The sequence below is a fragment of the Leptonotus elevatus genome, chromosome 10 (genome assembly GCF_054856555.1).
Source record: "Leptonotus elevatus isolate MCC_2025b chromosome 10, RoL_Lele_1.0, whole genome shotgun sequence".
In the NCBI taxonomy this organism is placed as follows: Eukaryota; Metazoa; Chordata; class Actinopteri; order Syngnathiformes; family Syngnathidae; genus Leptonotus; species Leptonotus elevatus.
The window spans coordinates 7,210,207-7,235,602 of NC_141248.1; the positions used below are offsets into that span (position 1 = coordinate 7,210,207).

Sequence of the window (25,396 nt, forward strand, 5' to 3'; positions counted from 1 at the left end):
TCTTAATAAAATATTTTCTGAATTCTTCTGATGAAACATTGACTTAAAACTAGTTGAATGCTACTTTTGCCATGGCCTGAGGAGGATGGTAAGAACACTGCCAAACAAAAAAACTACAAGTGTGGTGACTGCTTTATGGCATACGTCACTTCCCCCTTTCCCCATTCGTTACAAAGATGGAAGTCAACTGGCGTGAGCTCAAAAACGACGCAATACGCTTGTCCTCATGGGAAATGTGTTTTTTCTTAAAGCATAACATTTGTCCATATGGTGCCGCCATAATCAACATGAACTGAAAGTATCTTAGTGTTGCTTTAAGCAAACCAATTATTTTAAGTGGTTCAAAGTTGAATAAATTTAATTGGCATTGTTTCTTAACACAAATAATCATTTCATTTACAGTTCAATGCTAAAATATTAGGTGTGACAGATTACTATATTCAAATAAAATTTTCAAATCACGTTTAATGGCTTTCTCAGGTTTTATGTTGATGAGACATTTTGTTCCTTTACAAATTACAATGCTATGAAAATAAGTATTTTTTTAAATTGTAAAATTCACCCTTTTTGTGAGATTAATCTAAATATGAGTTAAAATAATGGCAGGCCGACACATAAACTATTTTAGTGACTAGGTTGAACTACCATTGTGGGGACCGACTTGTAATTTTGTGGGGACATTTTGGTGGCCCCCACAAGTTCAGACCTCTTTTTGAGGGTCATGACTTGGTTTTAGAGTTTAGGTTTGAATTGGGTTATGGTTGAGGTTAGGGTAAGGAATGGGGGTACGCAATCATTTTTGATGGTTAGGGGAAGGGGCTAGGAAATACATCATGTCAATGAGATGTCCCCACGATGATACAAAGACATGTGGGTGGGTGTTTGTGTGTGTGCCTGTCTTCAACATTTAGAAAATAAAAATATCTGCTGCAGCTGAAGCTTGCAAGGTTTGTACAACAACTGTACCGAGCCTTTCAAAGGAATTAAATGAAATATTTATGGGCACCCAAAAAAATAAAATGTGCATAGTATGTCATATAATAACATTGACCAAAACGCATAAAGGTATGAAACCATCAGTATTATTTCAAAGCACTTTGTAGAATTACAATATATAATATGCATACATTTAAAAAAACAGGTCAGAAAGAAGGTCTGGCTACATATACAGTAGATGTATTGATACAGTACGTATATTTATTTTCCATGTACTTTTTTTTTCTTGTAATGGCTCAATAAGTGCATCTGAGTGTGTGAGTGGCTTCCACAGGATCTGAAGACTCTCCAAAAAGCACAATAACACCCCCTTGTGTAGAACTTTGCAAGTTGCTTTGCACCAGATCCATCCAGCTATTGTGCTAACAGGGTTATTTATGGGTGCCTCAAAAGTCACCATGCATTAAGATTGTAATATGTTTGTATAGAAGCTTCTCATTGTGATGATACTTACACTTTTAAAGGTCAAATAAGGTCTTAAAATGTATTAAGGTACCTCCTGTTGCATTGCTCAACTTTCTTTCCTTTGTCGTTATACTGTTCAGTGACACTTCTTACATTTTCAAGCCTCAGGGCAATTGAGCAAAAATACATTTATTACATCAGAAAAAGATGTTATCTGTCTGGAAGGATGATTTATCACAAGATGTTTCCTAGCAAACAACTTCAAACACCACCTCCGCCCTCCAACGTCCTCTCTCGTTACCTTCATGACATCCCCCAGAATATTGGATATCACAAAACTTGTAAAGGTTGGTATGCGGGGAGTGAATTTCACGTGTGAAAGTGCGCTGCGTTCAAATAAGCAATAAATTCAACTGTTAATCAGTCAGTAAATAAAGCCCAGCTAGGCAGCGTACCGGTATAAAACACCTTTCTTGACATGCTGTTGGCCTCTCGTGCCATCCTAACAAAGGAGACTAAATACAAAAATACCCAGGTTAGTTTAGCGATAAGCTAGCTGACATGACTCAAGTGGATAGATTTGAAATAGGTCCAAAAGAACACGCCGGTTTCTGCTGCTAGCTTCTGGCCAATGTACAGCGAGGGATCCTGGTGGTTAAAGTAAGTTCAAAGGAAACTCTTCCCGTATATTGACGCGGCTGCGTTGGTGCGTCCATGCTCACTTAGTTATGTTTTCAAAAAGTGAAAACGAGGCTTGGCGAAGTACTTTTGACAACACAGTGTAGATAAAGCTCTATATAAGTGTACTCCATTGCCCATGATAATCAAATTGGATTTTTCCTTTTTGGACTATGGCATATGTTTTGGGGCAAAAGTACAATTAATAACCCATTCGAGTTGAATCGAGATTCGCTGATTAAATGGTAAACGAATAGCAAACGCAGATTTTGGGGGTGAGTCCGAGCTCTAGTATTTAGTAATCACCTACACGATCCCTGATTGTTAGGTTGAATTTAAGAATACTGTTCGCTGATTCAGTGGAGGCTGGTGTTTCACGCTGCCTCATCTATTCTTACTTCCTTTCTTTAATTTTTCCTCTGGTCTCTTGAGGTTTCCCTAATCAGTTGGAATTTAAAGGTTTCTGGGGTTGGTGAAAGATTCTCGTTTTATAACTCTGTGGGTGGCAAGTGGTGTTTGGTTGGTGCTGGATTTCACTTTGTTTCATCTTTCTTTCCTTTGATCCTTCCCCTGGTCTCCTGACAACTTCACAACTGTGGTGGAACTCTGAAGTATCCGGTTAAGGTGTAAGGTATGGGAATTTTAATAGGTTTTAGATTAATTAAAGAGCACAAACTCACAAGCACACACACACACACACACACACACACACACACACACACACATACAAGAGAGCAATGATGATGACATGTTGACTCGGTAAGACTGTCGAATGAAGAATACTGAGCTCTCAAAAAAAAAAAAGAATTTAAGAATACTGTACGTTTTGGGTTTATAATCATTGGTGTCTTCAGCCATTTTGAGGAATTCATCATTTTGGTCTACAATATATGAATTTTTATGACGACCATGAAAGGCAATTGGTATAATATTGATATTGTGCATTATTTTCAGCTTTAAAAGGTTATTTTTATGCACTTTTTATTTGTTTGATTACATTTCCACTTGCACTGTTTCTATGCTTTTTCTTGTAACACTTTAGTTTATTAGACTTTTAAGTAAATGTGACAATCAACATAACAGATGCATACCCACAGCCGATGGTGCAAAAGGTAATGTAAAAATTAATTTGCATGAATTATGCTGATATAAATATACACCAAGGAACTAAACCAATCAATAAGGTTTTTTAAGTCAACACGTTATTTACAGTCTCGACTACGATTCATCACATCCGCCGAACATCAACACCTAACTTGGTTTAACTGGCCTGCTGAACAGTCCTGGAAATACTTTGGTGGCAGTCTTGATCTCCTTCTGTTCTTCCAGAAGACGATGTGCAGTGTTGCTCACATGGGAGGTCAAAGGTGAAAAGTTCATGTTCAATTTCCGATCAAGCATACACATCCATTTAGGAAATTGAATTGGATCCTCTCGTGGCTGAAAGGTCACAACTAAAATATAGACAGCACCTGATCCTAACAGTACTACGGTTTAAAGCAGTTCAAGTATCTTTCTGCTCTGATTGATTTTGAGTGCAGATTTCCAAGTTGCACTCAAGAACCTGAAAATAAGCAGTCCAAAAAAACTATTCTGTGTTCTAATTGCTCAGCTGCTGGTCATAAATAAAGTCCCACAGATAAAAGCTTACTCTGTGACAGGCAGTAAACCATTTCTTGTCTCTGGTTCCACCGCTTCCTTCTTTTTTTTAAAAAAAAACATCCCTCAGAAATGAGCTCATACTGTATAATGGATGATCAGCGGTCAGTGACAGCCACAGGCTCTGACCACCATGTTGCGGTACTTCTTTAGGATGACATTGGAGCTGTCATCAAAGTAGAGCACGGAGATGCCGTGGAGCTGTGTGGGAGCGCAGCAGGGCTTCGGCACCGTTCCCGGGTTGATAAAGTGCACCTGTGTTTAGAAGAAGTATAAATCTGTTTACACGGTTTGTCACAGACATAATGTGTGCGGTAAAGGTGGCTGTCATCACGAATGTCCCAGACCTACCAGAGTTTGCACAATCGCGTGGTTTGTGGCGTTCATGTAGGAATTGAGCGGGAAGGCGCACTCCCCTTCGCAGTAGTACGCCGCATAGCCCTCTGGTGCAATGATCCAGTCCTGAAGGCAATAAAACAGACATTTTAATGATAGATACATACATTTTAACACAAATATAAGATACATTAAAAAAAAAAATTACACCTTACCTGCCATCCCAAATCTCTGAAACTGACATACAGCTCATGTTTCTTACATCCATCTTTAGATATGCCGAGATCTGAAAATGTAAAAATATTAAGAGTAAATGACAATGAGGTAATAAGTCAAATAAGAAGCACACCAAAAAACGCATTTATTACACACCAATTTTTTTTTAAGGAGTTAAAAACCCAGCAGGTAATATATTAAACGTTTGAAAAAATTGCTAGTTAATAGGGGTTTGTAACGGGTTTGGTATTCGTCCTGAACCGTCTCGAACGTCACGTGCATACACTCAAAACGACGAATATGCAACTTCATTGCAGTATCCACACTCCAAACCAGGTGGCAGTAATGCGCCTAAATCAGTTTGCCAGCCGACAATAAAAAAAAAAACATGAAGAAAACTGACAACAAAAGGACATGATAATTTTTTCCCCCACAGTGGATAAATGGTCATTTGCATGTGCGTTTGTTTACATAATATGTTTGTAATATTCACTCGCGCCGCTTTTTGCGTCTCCTGTCAAATACATTTGAGTCGGCACTCACGAACGCAGCGCACACACTCACACACAGACTAGGACTGGACTATTGGAGCTAGCGGGCTAACACAGCTATCTCTACGGCGCTCTACAATTTCATTGCTCTTGGATGAATGGATGGATGGTTTTGTGTATCGGTATCGCCAGGAGTTTAAAGAGACTGGCGACCGGTCTGAGATACCCGTTTAGAACAAGACCAGCATACGGCGTCTCTCAAGGTATCCTGTGCAGCCACAGTGACGAAGTTTACGGCTCGTGCACCGTTTAAGAATTATTCAACTTTTTTTTCCTTTTAGGAAAGGTTTGATTGGAAACCGACGTTTGTTGAGCCCATTTTTTACAGTAGAAAACCACAAACAAAAAAATTCAAGTATGAAGAAATATAAAAGTACGGATACTAAAACAATTATCGTGTCCAATGCAGTCCCAATGTGTACTTATAATCTGAGCTTGTTTATTATAACATTTATTTAAAAAATATATATATTAATACACACTAACAATAATAATAATGATGATAATAAGATGGATGAACCTCCCATACCAGCTAACTTTGACAATTAAGACAAGCTTTTTCTTTCTTTCTTTCTTGTTTAAAAAATTTAATTAAATAAAGCCTAAGTACTTTTATGTGCATCTGCATCTTATGCCAAGTTATCTTTGGTAGTTCTAAAAGTTGTTGGACAAAGTGTTACCATCTGCTAAAATAAATGAAAAAAAGCTTTTTGGACTTTTTGTTTTTCCTGTTATACCAAACTCGTACCGAACCGTGACACAAAACCGAGGTATGTACCGAATCGGGACTTCTGTGCACCATTACACCCCTACTGGTTAATCTGTAAGCGTTATTTAGTTTTGATTAAATTCTTGTAATTTTGTCCAAATTCAGGCTTTTCTTTTGAAGTGTGATAACGTAGTCATTTATGATTTTTTTTTTTTACTTTCAACCGCTCAAAATGTTCACTGGCATCAGACCTATCTATACATATATAGTTGTTGTTCTTTTGTTTTTTTTATGCCCCCTATGGACAATAATAGCAGTATTATGCTAACAACAAAATTAACTATGCTGTATGTATATATATATATATATATATATATATATATATATATAAAAAATAAGTCTAATTTGTATATTTCATATGACATAGTTAGAGGTTTGAATAAGTCCATAATTCATAACAATATAATTTTTTATGCATGCCCAGTTTTTTCACAATGACAGTTTTCTGAACAGCTCTTGTAATTTTTCCCCAAATCAGGCTTTTCCTTTGAAGGGTGATAACTTAGTCATTTATTAATATTTTTTTTCACTTTTTTGTAATGCCCCCTGTAGACAATAATAGCAGTATTATGCTAATAGCAAGACTAACTATGCTGTATATATATATATATATATATATATATATATATAAAATAAAAGTCTAATTTGAATATTTCATATGACATAGTTAGATGCTCAAACAAGTCCATATACTTGTGTTTGATTTGAAATTGTGTGAAATGGACACCTGTTGCGGCTTCGACTGCCTTTAGTGCATCTTGGACGGTCTTCTGTGGTTTGGAGCGGTTTGAGTGGCGCCCCCTATGGCCGTGAGCAGAACGGGTATTGCGAAAGCGAACCTCGTTGGATTTAAAGAAGGCAACCAGAAAGGGTCGCTTTTGTTGTGCCCCGCTGCCCGTTAACAGCCCAACCAGTCGGGGGGTCTTCCTATAACCTGTAGTGGAATAGAGTGACAGAGTTTTGCAGATGACAGTGTTTCAGATTCTGGGTGGTCTTGATCACATGAATATCACATGAAACACATTATAGGTAATAATGTATCAAGTTGACTGACCATAGTTGTCTTCCAGGAACAGTTGCAGGCCCAGGTTGTGCTCAGGGTTGGCCAGCCAAAGATTACTGGTGGCAGTCAGGTCAAAGATGAGCCAGCCCTCCTCTGCAGCCCACACCTCTCGCTGTTCAACCAGCAACAGCTCCACTTCACTGCAAGAAGTTGATAAAACGGTAAATGTATGCTAATGTTCCTGGGTAAATTCAAAATAGTAAAACTTGCATTTACAATAACATTCATCAATGAAACAATGAGGAATCCCACTAGTCCCCATAGGTCAGGGGTCAGCAACCTTTATTGGCAAAATAACCATTTTAGGCCAAATAAATAACAAGAAAATCTGTCTGGAGTCGCAAAGCATTTGAAGATTGTGATGAACGAAACAGTGGTTTAGTACCGTAATGTACTGAGGGCCCAATTAGAGCTCATTAGGGCTGCACCACAAGAAAAAATAGGAGAGTAACGTCCAATACGTAGACATTAATTTTATTCTACCTTTCCTCTTCCTTCCTTTAAAAAAAAAAACATTTTCAGACTGTTTTTCATGCATTTTAGATTTTTCTGCCTTTATTTTTCTGTCAATTTCTGACATTTTGGAAAATTTTATGGACATATTATGGTAATTTTCTGCTTCTTTTATTTCTTTTTCTGACATTTTATGTTTGTTTGTTTTTTACATTTTTTGCTATCCATTTTCTGTCATTTTTTGCAATTTTGTGGAAATTTTATGATAATTTTCAGGATTTTTTGTTTTGTTTTTGGACATTTTATGGTAACTATTTGAACGTTTTCTTTTCTGTCTTTAAAAAAAACACAATATTCTGACTTTTTTTCTGCAATTCCAAAAGCATTTTATGATGATTTTCTGCTTTTCTTCTTTTGTTTTTGGACATTGGCTGGTTACTTTTTGAATATTTTTCTTTGCCTTTTTTTAAATTCAAATCTCTGACATTTTTGGCTATTTCATGGACAATTTATGGTAATTTTCTACTTTTCCTCTTCCTTTTTGGGCATTTTTAGGTATTTTTAAAACCTTTTTCATCTACCTTTCATCTCTCTTTTTCTGACAATAAAAATGTGGACTCTAACATTTTTTTAAACGTTTTATTACCAGTATTAATTTATTTAAATCTAAATCATTAATTGATTTAAAGAATACTTTATCTAAAAAAATAAAACTAAATTTGTAAATAATAATAATAATAATAATAAAATGGATGATGGATGGCTGGATAATAACAATAATAATAATAATAATAATAATAATAATAATAATAATAATGATGATGATAATAATAATAATAATAATAATAATAATAATAATAATAATAATAATAATGAGATCCACAGGGAGCCAGAGAAGAGGGACTAAAGAGCTCCGTTGCTGCCATAGGAGTATAACTTGAATCTCATTTCACTTCTGGAGTAAGTACACATAACATGTTAATAGTAGACAAATTGGGGCAATATCATTATTTTCCTCACACAATCATTATGAACACTGACACCACTTCAACAAAATGGCGGGACAGTGTGTGGTCTCCTTTTAAGGGCAAATTTCATAGACAATAGCTTTGTTTACAGAATGGTTTTTAGACCCTCAAGCAGACGTCTGTCTTTTGTTTTGACGCCTGCTCGTCTGCACTGAGTGGCCTTTATGTAAGGGCTTGCGAATGACAATGGTCCTGCAGTCAACATTGTCGTCAGCCCTACTGTCACCGGTGAAGGGCCTCGCTCCCCGTCCTCCACCATATTCTTCCAACATACTGAGATTAACAAGTCAATACTGTGGCTTAAAAAGTGGCTGTGCAATAATTGTATATTAAAATCAAAACGTACAATCGGTTTAAAATTATAATTACTATTAACAAACTTGTCAATAGAGGGTGCCGCCCTCTCTTCTAACTGAGTCATATTCAAAGGAACAAAGATTAAACAAATGACAAAAATGAAATAAATACTTGATGAGCAGGATAAATAGCATGCAGGTATTTATTAGTTAAATTGATCTGTTTATCACTTCTCAACAACTGACTCCCGCTAAAAGTGTGACATGCGCGTATGAAAGTGCTGTGCAAAAATTATGTGATAAAGGATAATCATTAAAATTAGGGAAGGGCGAGTACTAAAACCGGGTATCGATAACGGTGTCGATAGCAGCCATATTTTAAGGTATCGGTTAGGGATGTCCCGATCCGATCACGTGGTTGCTGACTCGATCGGAATCATAAGTTTTCTCCTGATCAGGACTCGGATAAATATATGAGTTTTTTTTATTATTATAACTTTTTATTAAATCTGGAGTTGGGCGGTGGCACAGAGTGACAATTAATTTTTCCACACAGTGCGTGCAGCATGGCGTCACTTTACTACAGTGATACTATTAATGCCATCAAGTGGCGGAGCTAAACAAAGAAATGGCACGGAGGTATTTGGAAGTAGATGATAATAAATTATTATCATCTTTAATGTGGAAATCAGAGTCTGGAGTCTGGACGCCCTTCGAAGGGAGCCCGAAGTCTAGCCTAGCGCAAGTTCAAAGGGTCGGACGTCCTAGCCGGGCCGCCAAATTCCACCCAGGCCGGCAGTCTAGACCCCAAAGTCATGATATGGTAAGATTAAATAAATTTTGCTGGCTTGCTCTTCAAGTGCAGCCTTTTGATTGTTGAGAAGTTGACTTGTTTCACACACACACACACACATATACAGTATTTTTTCTTCCTAAAGTAAAAACAACATTAGGTGAGCCCATCAATTTGTGTTAAGTAGCATGCTTCATAACGGCTACAGTAGGTTCTCAAAAATAAAGCTCTGGTGAAAAATGTATATACTGGTTAATAATAGCCTTTTGAGTAACTCATAGATTAGATATGCCAAAAAAAGGTGTGTTTTTTTATGGTTTAACCACTGTCCACTCACCACTAAAAGGTGTTGGGGTAGTTTTGTTTAAAAAAAATAATAATTTATGGAGGGAGGGAGGGACGGACGGGCGGACGGACGGACGGACGGACGGACGGACAGACAGACAGACATGACGGGAGTAGACTAGTCGCCAAGACTGGACAGGACGACAGTAGACTGGTCGCCATGACTGGATATGACGGGAGTAGACTGGTTGCCAAGACTGGACAGGACGAGAGTAGACTGGTCGCCATGACTGGACAGGACGAGAGTAGGCTAGTCGCCATGACTGGACTGGACAAGAGTAGACTGGTCGCCATGACTGGACTGGATGAGAGTAGACTGGTCGCCATGACTGGATATGACGGGAGTCGACTGGTTGCCAAGACTGGACAGGACGAGAGTAGACTAGTCGCCAAGACTGGACAGGACGAGAGTAGACTAGTCGCCAAGACTGGACAGGACGAGAGTAGACTGGTCACCATGACTGGACAGGACGAGAGTAGACTAGTCGCCAAGACTGGATAGGACGAGAGTAGACTAGTCGCCAAGACTGGACAGGACGAGAGTAGACTGGTCACCATGACTGGACAGGACGAGAGTAGACTGGTCATCATGACTGGACCGGACGAGAGTAGGCTGGTCACCATGACTGGACAGTACGAGAGTAGACTGGTCACCAAGACTGGACAGGACAAGAGTAGGCTGGCCGCCATGACTGGACAGGACGAAAGTAGACTGGTCGCCATGACTGGACTGAACGAGAGTAGACTGGTCGCCAGGACTGGATCGGACGAGAGTAGGCTGGTCGCCATGACTGGACAGGACGAGAGTAGACTGGTCGCCAAGACTGGACAGGACAAGAGTAGGTTGGTCGCCATGACTGGACTGGACCAGAGTAGACTGGTAACCATGACTGGATTGGATGACTAGGCAGAACGTGGGCGACTTGACAGTGATGAGGATGACTTGACAATGACGTAGACGACTTGGCTTTGACGAAGATGACTTGACTGAGATTTGGACGACTTGATTGAGACGTGGATGACTTAACTGTGACGAGGGCTTAAGCCTGGTTTATACTTCTGCGTTTGCTCTTGCGTTAATGACCGGCGTAGATCACGTGATCTACGCCGGTCATTAACTTGAAGTCCCACGTAGCTTGTGGCTGGGTGCTGCGCACACGTCTCCAAATCTTGTACGGCGTAGATGGCGGTTCGTACAATCGCTCGTGATTGGTCAGACTGATGGCGTACTCAGCTTTTTTTCCCCCTCACTCTCCCCCCCAGATAGTTTCCGTGAAGGCAACTGTGTAAGCGCAGGCGACACGAACCCACTTCCCGCCCAGGAGACCGCGTTTGTGTGAGATTGTGTGGATATATGTGTTGAGGGGGGAAAACAAAAAAACTAACTGTGTTCGCTAAGCACGGAGCTTCTGTGTTTTGGCGAGTTTTGGTTGACATCAACTGTTGCAATTTGACATTAAACCAACACTAAGGAACTTAGAAACTTCAGTTTATGTTGATTTTGGCGCCGCCATATGGACAAAAGCTGTAATGTTATGCCTGAAGGAAGACCATATTTCCATACCATATTTCAAGCGCATTGCTCCGTTTTTTTTTTCCCGTGTGTCGACATTCAAATTGACTTCATTCTTTGTAACAAATGGGTTAAGGGCTAAGTGACGTATGCCATAAAGCAGTCAGCACTTTTGTAGTTTTTTGTGTGGCAGTATTCTTACCATCCTCCTCAAAGTTGCTTAGTGCCAGCAAAAATGATAAAGGCTCCCTCAGGCCATGGCAAAGGCGCCATTCAACTCGTTTTAAGTCGATGTTTCATCAGAAGAGTTATGAAAATATTTTATTAAGGTTGAAAAGTTCCTTAGTACTACTTTAAATAATTGCCATGGTGATGAGCCAACGCTCCCCTCGGCCTCGAAAATTGGCATCCTAGCCAATAGCAGCCGTAGCGACACCGCGACTTGGAGTGAAACTGCATCAGAACCTGATGTGTATTTTGCACAAGTATGAAGAGGCTCCGCTGTTACGTCTCCGCCGTAGCCTGACGCAGAAGTATAACGAGGCCTTTATTTTTGGCACGACGAAAACCACAGACTCCCACACATAACGCCGACAATGCTCCCACACAAACTGGACAAACACAATAGACTAAATACACCACCACTAATGAGACACACCTGGGCAAACACAAGTGGCTGGGGGCACTGATTGGTGACACACAGGTGGACAAGGTGAAACAACGAGATAAGGGAAGAAACCAGGAACACGACAAACACCAACCACGGACAAAAACAACAAGAACACCCATAACAAACAAAAACCCAAGCCAAGGAATCAGAAACATTACATAAAAAGTATGCTTACCTGTCCGCAGCCTCATGCAAGACCTGGTACACGCTGATTCTGAAGGTTTCATTCTCATAGCGTTCCTGAATGGAATCCTTAAAAATCCTCAACTCTGCTGCTGTGACAGCCTCTCCCTCTGGAATACGGGAAAGATCGAATCTGAATTCCCGTTGGTGCTTCTGGTACAGAAGTTCTTGATCCCGATCAACTGTTGGAAAAGAAAAATGGACATGTGGAAATGCTTTATTTATATATTCACATCAAACTTCTGGCAGAAGCTATAAATCAACATTTGATTGAGGCTTTTCTGCACCATTTACTATCCACTCCATTATAATAACACCATGATTCATGGTTTATTATTTCAAACCAGCTGCCGCACACTAAACATTTGACTCTCAAAAAGAAAGTTTCTCCCTTGTGAGGAAAAGTTAAGCCACTGTGTGATGCGAAAGCAGACAGGGACGTCAAGTTCTGTCAAAACAGTTTGAGACTCCGACAATCCTCTGATGTGTGTCGCCTCTCGCCACATCTCGGAAACGCCGCAGCAGGAATAGAAAAACTCTCGCCTCACTTAAGTCTGCCATACATGCCAATACGAGGGATAAAAACACACCCGGCATCCAATTTGGCTCCCACATGTGTGTGCCACAAGAAAAGGCCCATTAAGGCACTGCCCGGAAAACCACAGCTGCCAGTGTGCTTTTGCAAACACATTCACATGAAGTATAGCAATCTACACAATTCATGTCGCTGCCAGATTGTGTAGCACCTCCCTGATCCGTTTCCCATGTATCACTGTCCCTGATTGTTCAACATGGACGTCAAGCGGCAGTAAGCATTGTGGCTTTTCCGCCCTGCCAGATGAAACCTTGCTCAGACTTTCCAGAAGAATGGCGGTCAGAAAAGACCCCAAAGCTTCCTGACGCTTCCCAGTGTTTTTGCAGCATTAGGCAACGTGTTTGTCCTTGGGGAGAGTGCCGAAGGTCTCCGGCGAAGGTGCGCCACGCGGTCCAGCGCGGCGATCAGCAGCCCGCTGACATCACTGTAACATCAGAACACAAAAGCCTCCATCGCTATAATTTTAATTTCATAGCCCGAAAGCCTGACACACATTGCCACGTCTTTTCAAAAGACTTCTAACGCCACACACGTACGTACACATGCCCACTCGCTCTTAAGAGCCGTGCATTCTGAACCCTGCTAGTCATTTGTGTGACCGCAATTAAATGCTGGAAGGGAGCAGGGGGTATTTTTATGAAAGCAATAATTGCTTGTAAGAACTTGGCGTGTTTACGTTAGGGACCATTAGCTGCTAAGATCAGACCTCAGATATGCAAACTTCCCTCTGGGAGGGATTTCAACACTTCAGTTTGCCCCTGACACTGCAGGGCCACACAGACATGAACCGTTTGTGATTTTCAGAGACATTTTTGTCAAGAAACAGCATGGGTGGTTTCAGACTTATCGGAGGGTAGCGAAATAAAAAGAAAAAAACATGACTTGGGAATTATTTGTGAAGACTTTAAAATATCAAATGCATCACTTGAAGCTCAGCCTTTACATGTGGTCTATTACTCAAGAGAACACTTTACCCCCATTCGCACCATTTAAAGCCTACGTGTGTTGACAAGTTTGACAGCATTGCACAAACTACAAACTGTTTTCTTACAGATTATCACAGTGACCAAGAGGACTTTGTCAAAACAAATGTTCCCCATATGAATACATCTGCTCCAGACAATGTCTGTTTGTTTAGGATTTGCTGAGATTCATGAAGTTTGACAATCAGTGCATTTGGAGTGTCTAAACTACAAAACTACCACAAGGATTGAAACCTGCATGCGCTTGTTTATTGGGAGCGAGTCTACTGAATAAGAAAATTACAGTGATTTTCTTAGCATGATCCCCTGACGTGAACCCTGACATCAACATCGCAAAACTGTTTTGTGTTTTCCTTGAAGCTTTTTTCCCCTTAAAAAAAAAAATCTGTTAAATATTTTAGTTGAAAAAAAACCCGCACAACTGTAGATTCAATGTGCAGTTGAAATCTCCAATGATACAAACACATTTTCATTCCTGTGGATCGTCAAGCACTTTGCAAATGTTCTATTGTATGAATAAAATCTTAATAACAAAGCATTAAAACCCTTCCCAACAGTCTCACCCCCCCACAATGAAACTGACAAACATAGTCCACCTGCAGGATAAACCTTCATCTGCTCAAAGCTGTGATCTTTACAGGGGAAATACCATAATCCATTTAAGTCTTGAAGCCATCATCTGGGGACCACCATGCCGCTCCAACACAATGAGGGGCCCAAGAAAAAAAAAGAAAAAAAGATCGACACAGGAGTCCATGGTGTGCTTAAAAGGGGAAAACCTTAAATTTAAAAAGCCTTTGAATACTACTAACGTGTTGTGTTCTTTCATATTGATTCATCTCAGATGGCTCTTTATTTGTGTGTATAAATTCTAACTCAATGACATTAAAGCAAATGGACAAGAGTATAAACAGGTCTTTAAATTAAGATAAACTTCATCTCTTCCCAATTGGCCTTTAACCCTCTGACAGACCCTGAGGCAGCAATGCTGCAGGATAAAATGTGACATACTGGCACCAGGCTGTCTGTCATATAGATAGATGTTTATGCAATGCAACAAAAAAATTAATCTACACTTCTAAAAATGTAAAAGCTACAAAATGGTATTATACAACTCATTTCAGCAACACTACAACCACTACCTCAGAGCTTTCGAAAAAATTTAAAAAGAAAAAAAAAAGCATGAAATGTACCATATTACCATGTTAATTTAAGGGGAGCACATTCAAGGCATGTAGTTAGCATGTCAGCCTCCCAGTCTAAGGTTCTGTGAATGAATTTTGACTTGGGCCTTTTCTAGCATTTGTATGTTCCCCACGTGCTTGTGTGGGATTTCTCCCACATTCCAAAAACATCGGGCCCCTATGGCCCCATAAAGCAGAGAAAGGGCACAGTCTGTTGACAGGAACATATTCTGAGTGAAACTCACAGATGTTACCCCCAAAATAGCACTACAATTATTATGAGACAAAGTGCATTTACACACTATAATTTCGGGACGCGCCATTGTGATAGTTAACCTTTGCAAGGCTTTTTTCAACCCAGTGCCTGTTGGATTGGACTCGAAATTGTCCATAAACGGGCTCAGGGATCAGAACAGGCAGGGGAGGCAGTGCCTCCCTGTCCCCTCAAACAACAAAATGATCACATTGATTGATTTTCCATTTTAGTTCTCTGGTCAGTTACATTGATTTTCTTTCTAAATCCAATAATATCCATGAATTCGTCATTAAAATAAATAAAGTTGCAGAATTGGCATATTTCCTGTTCGAATACATGGGCTGAAGAGAAGAGCGGCTGCAATGAGTCATAGTGTCCTTCCTGCGTCATGTGACCACGCCCACATTAATTGAAACAGGCCATTAATGGTGCACGAGATATTGTTGTTTGTCTTTATACCACCAAATATACTTGTTTTATCACACGTGTTCTGCACATGCTGACGTTCAACAGTCGATCGAATATTGCCATTCACAAATCCTTTGGCGCTGTCCGCCATGTTGAAAATTGAATAGTTCTCTCAACTCGGAAACTCGGGTATAAAAATAAACTCCTAGTTGTCCGGTAGAAAATACGACATGAGGGGGCATTCACGTGCAATTTTCTACTCGACGTGGTATTTACCATAATTTCGATACCACATGAAGGCAGCATTATTTGTCTTTTGGAAAGTTTACGGTGGAACAAAGAAAGTACCGTGCCACAGCCTACAGGTGGCAGTGCTGAGCTCCACTGGTGTAATGCGGAGAAGAAGTGTGGCGCTTTTTCCGAGTAAGCCCTGGATGCAGAGCGCAGTTGGAGACGTGCCTCAACGTCGGATGGACCTAAACATTTGACTCCGCCAACACGGATTTTCGACCTCGAATTCCTTCTTTCTTTCTTTGTTGTTAAACCTAACCCTAACCATAACCCTACCACATAACGATTACAGTATGTTTTGAACACTTTATTGAGCAACGAAAATTTAAAACTTACCAAAACCCAAATACTAAACTCAAGCGTCCAGTGATGCTGGGGACATGTAGTACTGCACTTCCGCCTCTTCCTCAAACCGTTTATTTATCTCCACCCCGGCTGACTGAGGCTTGAGTGTTTGTAACTTTTGATGCTCCATAATATGTTTAAAAAACACACAAACAACTTTACGATATAAGACGGCGCATCATTAAATCTGCAAATTTTGTTGGAAGAAAAATTGTTTAAACCATTTTGAAAAATCCGTGTGGGCGGAGTCAAACTTTTAAAGCCACCCGACTGCACTCTGCATCTAGGGCTACTTGCTTTTTCCTGCTAAACATTAAGCAATGGTTATTTTGCTGTGATCAGTCAATCACCGGAGTGATATATTCTTGGCCTGGGGTAAATCTGCTATTTTACAGTGAGTACAGTAGGTTGGCCGTGAATAGGTTATGTTAGCATGATGCGTATAGGCTGCTGGGAAACGATTATTTTGCCACGAGTCATGAACAGTATGTGGTTCCTGTCTTGCTTCATCCCCTTTTGTCTCTTTTCACAAAGTTTTCATTTTGTTTTGCCACCTATGGGCTGTTATCATCATTACCAGCTTAACCCTAGCCATAACCCTGAAAGCAGGGTTATCAGGCAGTAGGGTGCACTTTGCGTGTTTCTCATGCTGCAATCTTGTCTTTTACTTTTTTGAATGTGGAAAATTAATCAACGCAGGGCGGATCCAACTCCCTCACGGCAACATTGACAGTCAAATGTTCATATCAATTTCAATTATTCGATAAACACGTGAAACAAAACAGCTCGTTCACAACTCCTGACTGGCTGCATGTGTAATCAAAGTAAATAAAAACAGAAAAATAATAAACAAATAGGTAAGAGTAGTATTTGAACCCGTGACATAGGAGCTTCAGGGGGACCACTCCCTCCCCACTACGCCACAATAGCTTATACTTGCGGCTCTTGCGCAATTGACGGCAGGTAGCAAATTGCCAGTCACGGCAAAATAACCACAGCGTAAATATAATTTTATTTTTCTTTAAACCAAACATTTCGATTAAGCTCAAAATTGAAATACATGCCAATTGTTGTTCATATTTTTATATCTGACTCTAGAGGAGTCAGTGTCTCACCAGTCATGAACCTCACAGCATGTCACTTGCACCATGTAGGCCTACATCTTGACTGACCATTAAAAACATTACCCATGGTGGACATAAAACTACATAGACGTTACGATTTCCAGTGTGGAGTAGAGACAAGAAAACCAAAACCTGAATGAAATAATTGAGGCCATCATCACTTGACGACGTGTCCAGTAGCTATATTCAAAATGTACACATGCCTCATATGTGGGCACCGCTATATTAATCAAGCAAATGCAACAACAAAAAAGAAACTTACAGCAATTTGAATATTTTGAATAACAAGGAAACATCCGTAAAATAAACTTACCGAGATTGACAAAACTCATGACCATATCAGCATCATCCAGAAAGCGACTGTCCTGCAGGGTCACCAAATTGGAAGCCTGGGAGTCCAAATGGGGATTGTAGCTGGAATATCTTGTGTGCGGCGCGTCTGCCGAGGCAGTATTATACAGGTCCAGCATGAACAACGGGGCAGCGTTGAGCCTGAAGTCGACCTGCGATGGTCGCGGGCGATGAGGCAGTCCCAAGATGGAAAGAATCTCCCGCTGCATGTCCCTGCGCTCCTGGCTCCTCAGTCGGCGGTGGATGAAGCTGGAGCGCACATCGTTGTCCACCGAGAAGTTGGAAAAGGACATCTTTGTGGACAAGACGCCACAACTCCAAGTCAGGAAAATGATTAGTGTCCCCAAGGAGCACGTCACAGTTCGAACCATGTTTTTACGCGCGTCTCTAAAATATATTGAAGTAATCGATCGCTTGTAAATATTTCCAGGATCAAAAATCGAACAGGATAATAATCTCATCAAAATATGCGGTCATCTGATGTAACACTGCTCTCTTGTGTGTTCCCGTCGTGCCCTTTCTTTGCTTATGGCAATTTTGCAGCCCGTTTAGAGACCCTATGTCTGAAAAGGAGGGGCGGGGGAGGGGGGCTCATTGGGGGGAATTAACCACAGTACAGTAAAAAGAATGGAGTGTCTTTTTAAGAAGCTTGTCCATATATGTTGGCGTGTTTTTTTTAACAAGTGTCATCCATATTATATTTAAACGATTTGAAAACTTTTGACCATCAAGAGGTTAAGACTAAAAATAATTTAAAAAAAAATCCCCCTGCAGACCCCGAATCAACATAGCCTTCTTTGAACTGAAACAATCAGGTTGGTCCCACCCTAATCATTTGGGGGTGTACTCTGAGCTGCTGTTTAGTGGCAAGAAGGGACTTGCCAATGGCCCCAGTGAATTAGTGTAACAATGTGCAAAGCACTCACCGTTGTTTTAATAGGTGGGTAATAGCTCAAGGTGTGGGTGATGAATGCATAAAGTTAAATCCAATTCTTAGGTGCAGATTACACGAGTGCTACTGTGAGTTTGAATTTAACAAACAAAGTAAGATACAGTATGTTGCCTACTGTATGTCTGTGCAGTGGTGGGCAGGGCATGCCTAAACATAGGCTATATTCTATCCTGCGGATATACTGTAGGACGTATATTGACAGCGAATGGGAAATTATTTATTCCGTTCCACCCCCCGTTGATTAAAAATTCTGTGGAACATTCGTATTAAAGAATTGGGGCAAGGTAACTGTGGCTGTGACTGTGGCTATATATTGAAAGAAAGAAAGTAGTAAAACCTTTCATTGGCACTGAACTGAAACTAGCAGAAATTGTTTCGTCAGTTTGCATCATTTTGTTAGTTTTTTTCTTGAGTGACACCGCTAATGGTTAGCATGTCTGCCTCACAGATCTGATGTCTAAAGTTGTCTGCTCTCAACTTGCCTGCCCGACTTCCTCCCACATTCCAAAATCAATCATACACACTCACATTCTCACCTGTAGGAAATTTAGTCTCTGATTAACAGTGGAAGCAAGTGGGCAGCAGGTATTGTGTAAAAGGCCTGTCAAGATTTGTATTTCGTAGTGATTCTTAAATGATACTGGGAAAATGAACTTGTCTCATAAGCAGGCCTCAGTCCTACATTGCCTAGGAAACAGCATAGAGAGCCAGGCTATGCCATTTTTTTAAAAAAATTTGGGGTTACAAAGGATTGTGCCCTGTGCCTAGCAACAAACAGACTGCACATGTGTGTCCTATATGCAAACTGACATGTAATCTTATTAGTCTTGTTGAGGTGTGCAAATTACAAACTACAAATATGTGATTACTGTACTTCAGTATTTTTCAAATACTGCATCTGATTGAGTATCTTACTTGGGTATTTATTCTTCTACAAATGTTTGCTTTGATTCCTCAAATTTGAAAGAGATATCTTAGTTTCTGCTCCTTACTTTCTACGCCTGCTATTTTTGCTTACTATTGTTAAAAGTTGTCGACTAAAAGAATGGTTTGAGTCTAATAAAAACACATAAAAGTGAGGTGCATTTTTTCCACACATTTCAATGTCAGCTAATGTAAAGATTTGAATTATGTTGCTTTGTTTTGCTCAAGCAGGACCTCTTGTCAGTGCAGTCATTATCCTGTCAGAATTAAGTGCAGCGAAGCTGTGTTTAATGTTTGTTTTTTCCCCCCCTCATGAGCAATGTACAAGTTAATAAAACAGGTGAATTATTTTGTGTGCAGCAAAGGCTTTTATGTGTATGTGTTTTCATTATGGAAACAAGTACTGGTATTTTATCAGATTTACAGTAAGATAACCATTCAATACGGGTTACTTTTCAAAGGCAGCAAAACGAGCCCAAAACTTATGCGAGCATTCCGTTTGTAAACTGTACAGTTTAATAAACAAACATATGATACATTATTAATGACAATAATACAAATGTTTAACAGTTAGTAGTTCACACATGTTCACCAGAAGGTTTAAAAATACCTCAAATAAAGATTTAAAATGAAATTCAAAACGAGCACAAATCAGAACCCAAACAAGTGCCAAGATTTTTGTCCTACACTGCCTCCAAGCGTTAATCCCGCAAAGTGCAACTTCCTCCCGGCAGCCTACGTCACCAAACTGCGACACAGCGCTCAGCTAAACAAGCGCCACATTTTTGTTGCGCCGAATAAATTTGTGATATTCGGCTCAACGTCGGAGTCAAAATTGGGATAAAAGAATAACGAATTCGGGGTATGTATACTCATTGATAAAAGACAGTCAGTATTGTTTAAATATTGTGTATACCGCTGTTGCTCAGGAGACGTTTGCCGGTCTAAAGTGGAAGATTTCCAATAAGCAGCTAGCTAACGTTAGCTAGCTCTGAAGTCGTGACATTTCACACTTACAATTTATGTGAACAATCGTATTAGAATAATAATGGAGTCAGATCCTTATTTTACATTTTGTCCTTGTCACCATTGCGCTTACTTCCCAACTGGTGGGTTCTGTGCTATTTGTTATATCCCCGCCCTCGTCGAATGCAGATGTGTATACGTTGCGAGGCAAAGCCTTTGGTTCCAGCATACAGTATTTGACTTTAAATACTTGCAGAATTGCTACTTGCAGTCCGGATGATGAGAGGCCATATGCATTTCTCTTACCACGTATAGATCGGGAATTACGGTAATGCACCATGAGTTTATTTGGCACCAATTCCGGTTTTGGAACAACGGGAACTGGCGTTTTTGGAAACACAACGGCTGACACGCACAATCCTATGAAGGTAAATAGCAAACTGGCTATACATAGATTTATTGACTTGTTACTGTGTCAAATATTGTACTTTTTTGTGTCGCTTAGGATGTTGAAGTGACTTCTCCACCTGATGACAGTATCAGCTGTCTGGCTTTCAGCCCCCCCACCATGCCTGGGAATTTTCTTATTGGAGGATCCTGGGCTAATGATGTGCGTAATTGCGGGGGTTCAGTAGTTTCGAGGCAGGTGTTATTAAGTGTGGTTATGCAAAATAAGAACGTATGTCTGTATGATGTGTCATTAGGTCCGCTGCTGGGAAGTACAAGACAACGGACAAACTGTCCCCAAAGCTCAACAGATGCACACAGGTCCTGTGCTTGATACGTGCTGGAGTGATGTAAGTCTTGCCATACATGAAGCTCTCTTGTACACAAACAAATTTCAACATGCTTACTATCTATCCAGGATGGTAGTAAAGTGTTCACTGCTTCCTGTGACAAGACCGCTAAGATGTGGGATCTCAACAGCAATCAAGCAATGCAGATTGCACAGGTAATGAGTGCACTTATCTTCAGATTGGAATCAGGCCTCTTCCAAATGGGCCAATGTAAGTGCGGCCTAAATACATAGATTTGGTCTCAACGTGCAAATAAAATAGTAAAAAAAAAAAAAAAAAAACTAAATACTGTAGCATTACATTGGAATTGGGCACTTGAACCTGCAGTGTAAACCCAGCCACCGATATAAAGCATAATCATCAAACTTTCTCCTTTCTCACTCACAAGCATTTTACTTAACAGCACGATGGGCCAATCAAGTCGATTCACTGGATAAAAGCACCAAACTACAGCTGTGTCATGACTGGGAGCTGGGACAAAACACTGAAGGTGCACTCTCCTGCGTCCTCACGTTGAAATGCATAAACTAGTGCTCAACCTAAATGAGTGCATGAACACAAGAATATATCTTCAACCATTCATACATGACATGCTTTTGTTGTTTGTATTCCAGTTTTGGGACACCCGCTCGCCCAATCCTATGATGTCCCTGCAGATGCCTGAAAGATGTTACTATGCTGATGTTGTACGTTGACTTGAAGAAGGATCATGCAATATATTCTCACCTAACGGATGATGTGTCGAGCGGTTTTTTTTTGTGCATCTCAATATGATCTACCTCTAAAGGTGTACCCCATGGCGGTGGTGGCTACAGCTGAGCGAGGCCTGATTGTGTACCAGTTAGAGAACCAGCCCTCCGAATTTCGCAGACTTGAATCTCCCCTTAAACATCAGGTGAGTAGATTTTTTTCATTGTTAGGAAACATACATTCATGCTCCAATGTGTAATATTCCGAATGTGTAAGTCACTTTGACTCTAATATGTTTTGTAGCACCGCTGCGTGGCCATATTCAAGGACAAGCAAAACAAGCCAACTGGCTTTGCACTGGGAAGCATTGAGGGACGTGTTGCCATCCACTACATAAACCCTCCTAACCCGTAAGCGTCAAAACGAAGACTTGCATTTTTGTTTTATAGTAGTATTTCAACAACTACTCAATTGTTAACATGATTCCATTTTCATGATTTCAAGTAGCAGTTAATGTTATCAAATGTACAAGCAATAATCTGAGACAAATGTGTTTGCCCGTTTTCACATAGAGCCAAAGACAACTTCACCTTCAAGTGCCATAGGTCGAATGGAACCAACACAGCCACCCCACAGGACATCTATGCTGTAAGACTTAAATTTCTTCCTCCTCCTTTTTTTTTTTTAAACTCCATTACAATACTACATGACATGGTCCCCGCAACTCACTTAACTGCAGGAAGTGACCACACCCATGAAATCACATGAAAAATGGCAAACTATATTTCTCTGACAATGTCAATCAAAAACCGTTATTATCGTCATTAGAAGCTCGTATTTGACCTGTTTAGCTGTACATAAACTAGTCCTCAACCTAAATGAGTGCATGAACACAAGAACAGTTTTTAAAATTTTGATCATGATTATACTAATTTGTATTTAAATTCTTGTGAATTTGAGTTTTAAACTCAAGTTGTTGCTTTGTTAGACATATGTTTTTGCAACATTTATTGAATTTGTTCTGTAATGTGTACATTAACAGAACTAATTTATAATAAATGGGCCGCCATTTCATTCAAACGTGGCTCAGTTTCTTGACCAAACCCAGAAAACAAGTGAGCCATGATTGGTCGTTAGCGATGTCATCTTCAGTCGATAGCAAGTGGAAGATAATATTAACTTAACAAATTAACTTAAAAATTAACAAAATATTAACTTTTTACTGCTGAAAATGGCTCAATGAGTCAAGTATCCCCAAAATTTCATGAAATCAATGGCAATTTTCTATTCTCATTTCAATTTCCTGATCATAAACCGGCCACAAGATGCCGTTATCAGTGCCGATACCTTGCAATAAGGCCGGGTATCGCCCATCCTTAGTTATTATTATGAATATGGACAATCGATTTATAGAGCATATTACTATGCATACAATTCATAGGTGTATTTATCATCCATAATGTCAGGAAGTGTTGACCATGAACCATACATTAGGCAGTTGTTGAGATAAAGGAATAGTGAATCAATGAACGATAACTTAAAAAGTGGTTTATTGAAGTACAAAGCTGCTGAGGTAGAGAGGAAATGACGACAAATAATCAATATGCTTTTTCTTCTTTACCAGGTCAACGCCATTTCCTTCCATCCTGTTCACGGGACTCTGGCGACTGTCGGCTCAGATGGTCGCTTCAGTTTTTGGGACAAAGACGCCCGCACCAAGTTGAAGACATCGGAGCAGCTGGACCAGCCCATCACGGCCTGCTGCTTTAACCACAATGGCAACATCTTTGCATATGCTTCCAGCTATGACTGGTCAAAGGTAGGATGTCTCGGGGGAAAAAACATGTTTATTTTACATAGTATGATATTATAATGTGAAAATGCATTGAGGTCACTAATTTCTTCAGGGCCACGAGTACTACAACCCCCAGAAGAAGAACTACATTTTTTTGAGGAATGCTGCAGAGGAGCTGAAGCCTCGGAACAAGAAATGGTGAGAGGCCGGCAAGAACTGTCCATTAGCCCGGATACCGAACTCGCCGGATGGGATCCGCATTTCCTCCGTGCACGCGTGGCTCACACTGGTCCTTTGTGACCACCACCGTGCAGCCCCTAGCATGCGTGGATATGAGCGAGCAGAAACGCTGATTCCAAGCCACTTCTTCTACAAGCAGAGATTCTAGCAAACTGGTTCAGTGGGAATAGTAGTTTACACAAGTGACTAAAATCTCTTTGAAGGCTTGTGTGGTTTCGACATCTGTTGCATGTACAATCTGCCTTTGCACATCGGCAATGAGTGGGTTGAGAATGGAGCTTGCAGGTTTTTGAAGCTGTATTTGCAGTGAGGCGTAGTATAGCGTGCTAAATGTTGATTGGCTATTTATAGAAAAATATATATTTATTGGAATACAGAATTGAATTGACAAGTCATTGGATTTGGGCAAGCAATATTTTACAATGGCTATTGGCTACCATCATTTTTGTACGATTTATTCTGTGCAAAATGGGACACAATTTATTAAATAAAGAGCCTAAAATAAACTGTTCCTTTTCACTGACTGCCTCCCCTCCTTTCTATAGATTCTTTGTGCCAAGTCGCATCTGGTGTGGGGAAACGCAGACAACCAGATGCTTTAGTATGCATGTATGCTCAAGAAAGACTCCTTCCATTCGACAAACACGTGGACCAGCTGCTGTGATGCTGCTTCCTGTCCATGGACCAATCAGAGAGGCCTACACAACTCAGTGCTGATGACAACTGCTTGGAAAACTGGTCGTATAAGTTTGCATATATATGGAGCGTTTGTCATTCAGTTACATCTGGGTATGTTTTTTTTTTTTTTACACCTCTCCAAAGACTGTCCATTTTAAATTTGTTGTTACTCTGTGGTTTATCTCTGGAATGTTGCTGTAAAATAAACAAGTGAAGATACTTTGATTCTAATGTATTTATTCCATCTATTATCTGTATCATTTGCCCTCAGTCGGATCATAGCTGAAGTGGAGCCAGCTGACTTTGTGATAGTAAAAGTAATAACTAGCAAGAGAGTGAAAACCCAAGTGAGGAGAGAACACAGAAGCTTGAACCCAGAACCGCAGAAATGTCTTTAAGGCAGATGTGATAACCACTTGTTCACGGTACTGCCATTTGTTTTTATTGCAACATACACATGGTAAGATCACTCAGTTTACTGTATGATTTTGACATGTAAACTAGTTAACTTTAGTGTTATCGGGACATAAATCACAAAATGGGATGATAATACAAAGGTTTTGGTTTATGCTTGTTTTAAGCAAGTTGACCAGCAGGTGGAGCGTGTTGACTGTTTACTCTTAACTTGAACGTGTTAGGTCAGGTCACCCACCTAAAGAAGGACAAATGTGATAAAAGATTCTTCATACAGGTTGAATCCTTTTAACGTTGGGGTGAAACAGCTGTGAAGTGGGGTGGGGTTTGCCACTAGGATATAAATGAGGTCACAACAAAGGCCACATGTGAAAAGTGAACAGGGTCATAGCGCACAAGGTGTGAATTAAATGTCATTTTATGGACGTTATTAGAGTATCACCTCACTG

General features: G+C 40.1%; 2 protein-coding genes across 3 annotated transcripts; one reads left to right on the forward strand and one right to left on the reverse strand.

The window, feature by feature from the left end:
- Positions 1-1,160: 1,160 nt before the first annotated feature.
- Positions 1,161-17,997, reverse strand: LOC147166884 (bone morphogenetic protein 7-like). The gene is made up of 7 exons (XM_086086503.1): positions 17,454-17,997; positions 11,947-12,136; positions 6,665-6,813; positions 6,338-6,544; positions 4,290-4,360; positions 4,090-4,200; positions 1,161-3,993 (listed from the first exon to the last, which is right to left on the reverse strand). Exons 1-7 carry the CDS (start codon positions 17,950-17,952, stop codon positions 3,844-3,846), a joined length of 1,377 nt encoding a protein of 458 aa, XP_085942629.1. The 5' UTR covers positions 17,953-17,997; the 3' UTR covers positions 1,161-3,843.
- Positions 17,998-20,087: 2,090 nt separating this feature from the next.
- On the forward strand, positions 20,088-24,752 carry rae1 (ribonucleic acid export 1). 2 transcript variants are annotated; one of them, XM_086087026.1, is made up of 13 exons: positions 20,088-20,229; positions 20,649-20,761; positions 20,839-20,943; positions 21,038-21,130; positions 21,199-21,285; positions 21,534-21,620; positions 21,745-21,816; positions 21,918-22,025; positions 22,124-22,230; positions 22,393-22,468; positions 23,445-23,639; positions 23,728-23,813; positions 24,401-24,752. In XM_086087026.1, coding segments are annotated over exons 2-13 (1,107 nt in total). In that variant the 5' UTR covers positions 20,088-20,229; positions 20,649-20,671; the 3' UTR covers positions 24,402-24,752. The 2 variants fall into 2 exon arrangements, with proteins under 2 accessions (XP_085943152.1, XP_085943151.1); XM_086087025.1 differs by lacking the exon at positions 24,401-24,752 and having other exon boundaries at positions 23,728-23,817.
- The last annotated feature ends 644 nt before the right edge of the window (positions 24,753-25,396 follow it).

Excerpts from the sequence above, each read along its gene's own strand:
- LOC147166884 (XM_086086503.1), bottom strand. The coding sequence starts at position 17,952 with ATGAGATTATTATCCTGTTCGATTTTTGATCCTGGAAATATTTACAAG. Across the intron at positions 6,545-6,664 it reads GTTCCTGGAAGACAACTATG|GTTATAGGAAGACCCCCCGA; the intron begins GTCAGTCAACTT and ends ATTCCACTACAG. Across the intron at positions 4,201-4,289 it reads TCAGAGATTTGGGATGGCAG|GACTGGATCATTGCACCAGA; the intron begins GTAAGGTGTAAT and ends TATTGCCTTCAG.
- rae1 (XM_086087025.1), top strand. The coding sequence starts at position 20,672 with ATGAGTTTATTTGGCACCAATTCCGGTTTTGGAACAACGGGAACTGGC. Across the intron at positions 21,817-21,917 it reads GATGTTACTATGCTGATGTT|GTGTACCCCATGGCGGTGGT; the intron begins GTACGTTGACTT and ends CTACCTCTAAAG. Across the intron at positions 22,469-23,444 it reads CCCCACAGGACATCTATGCT|GTCAACGCCATTTCCTTCCA; the intron begins GTAAGACTTAAA and ends CTTCTTTACCAG.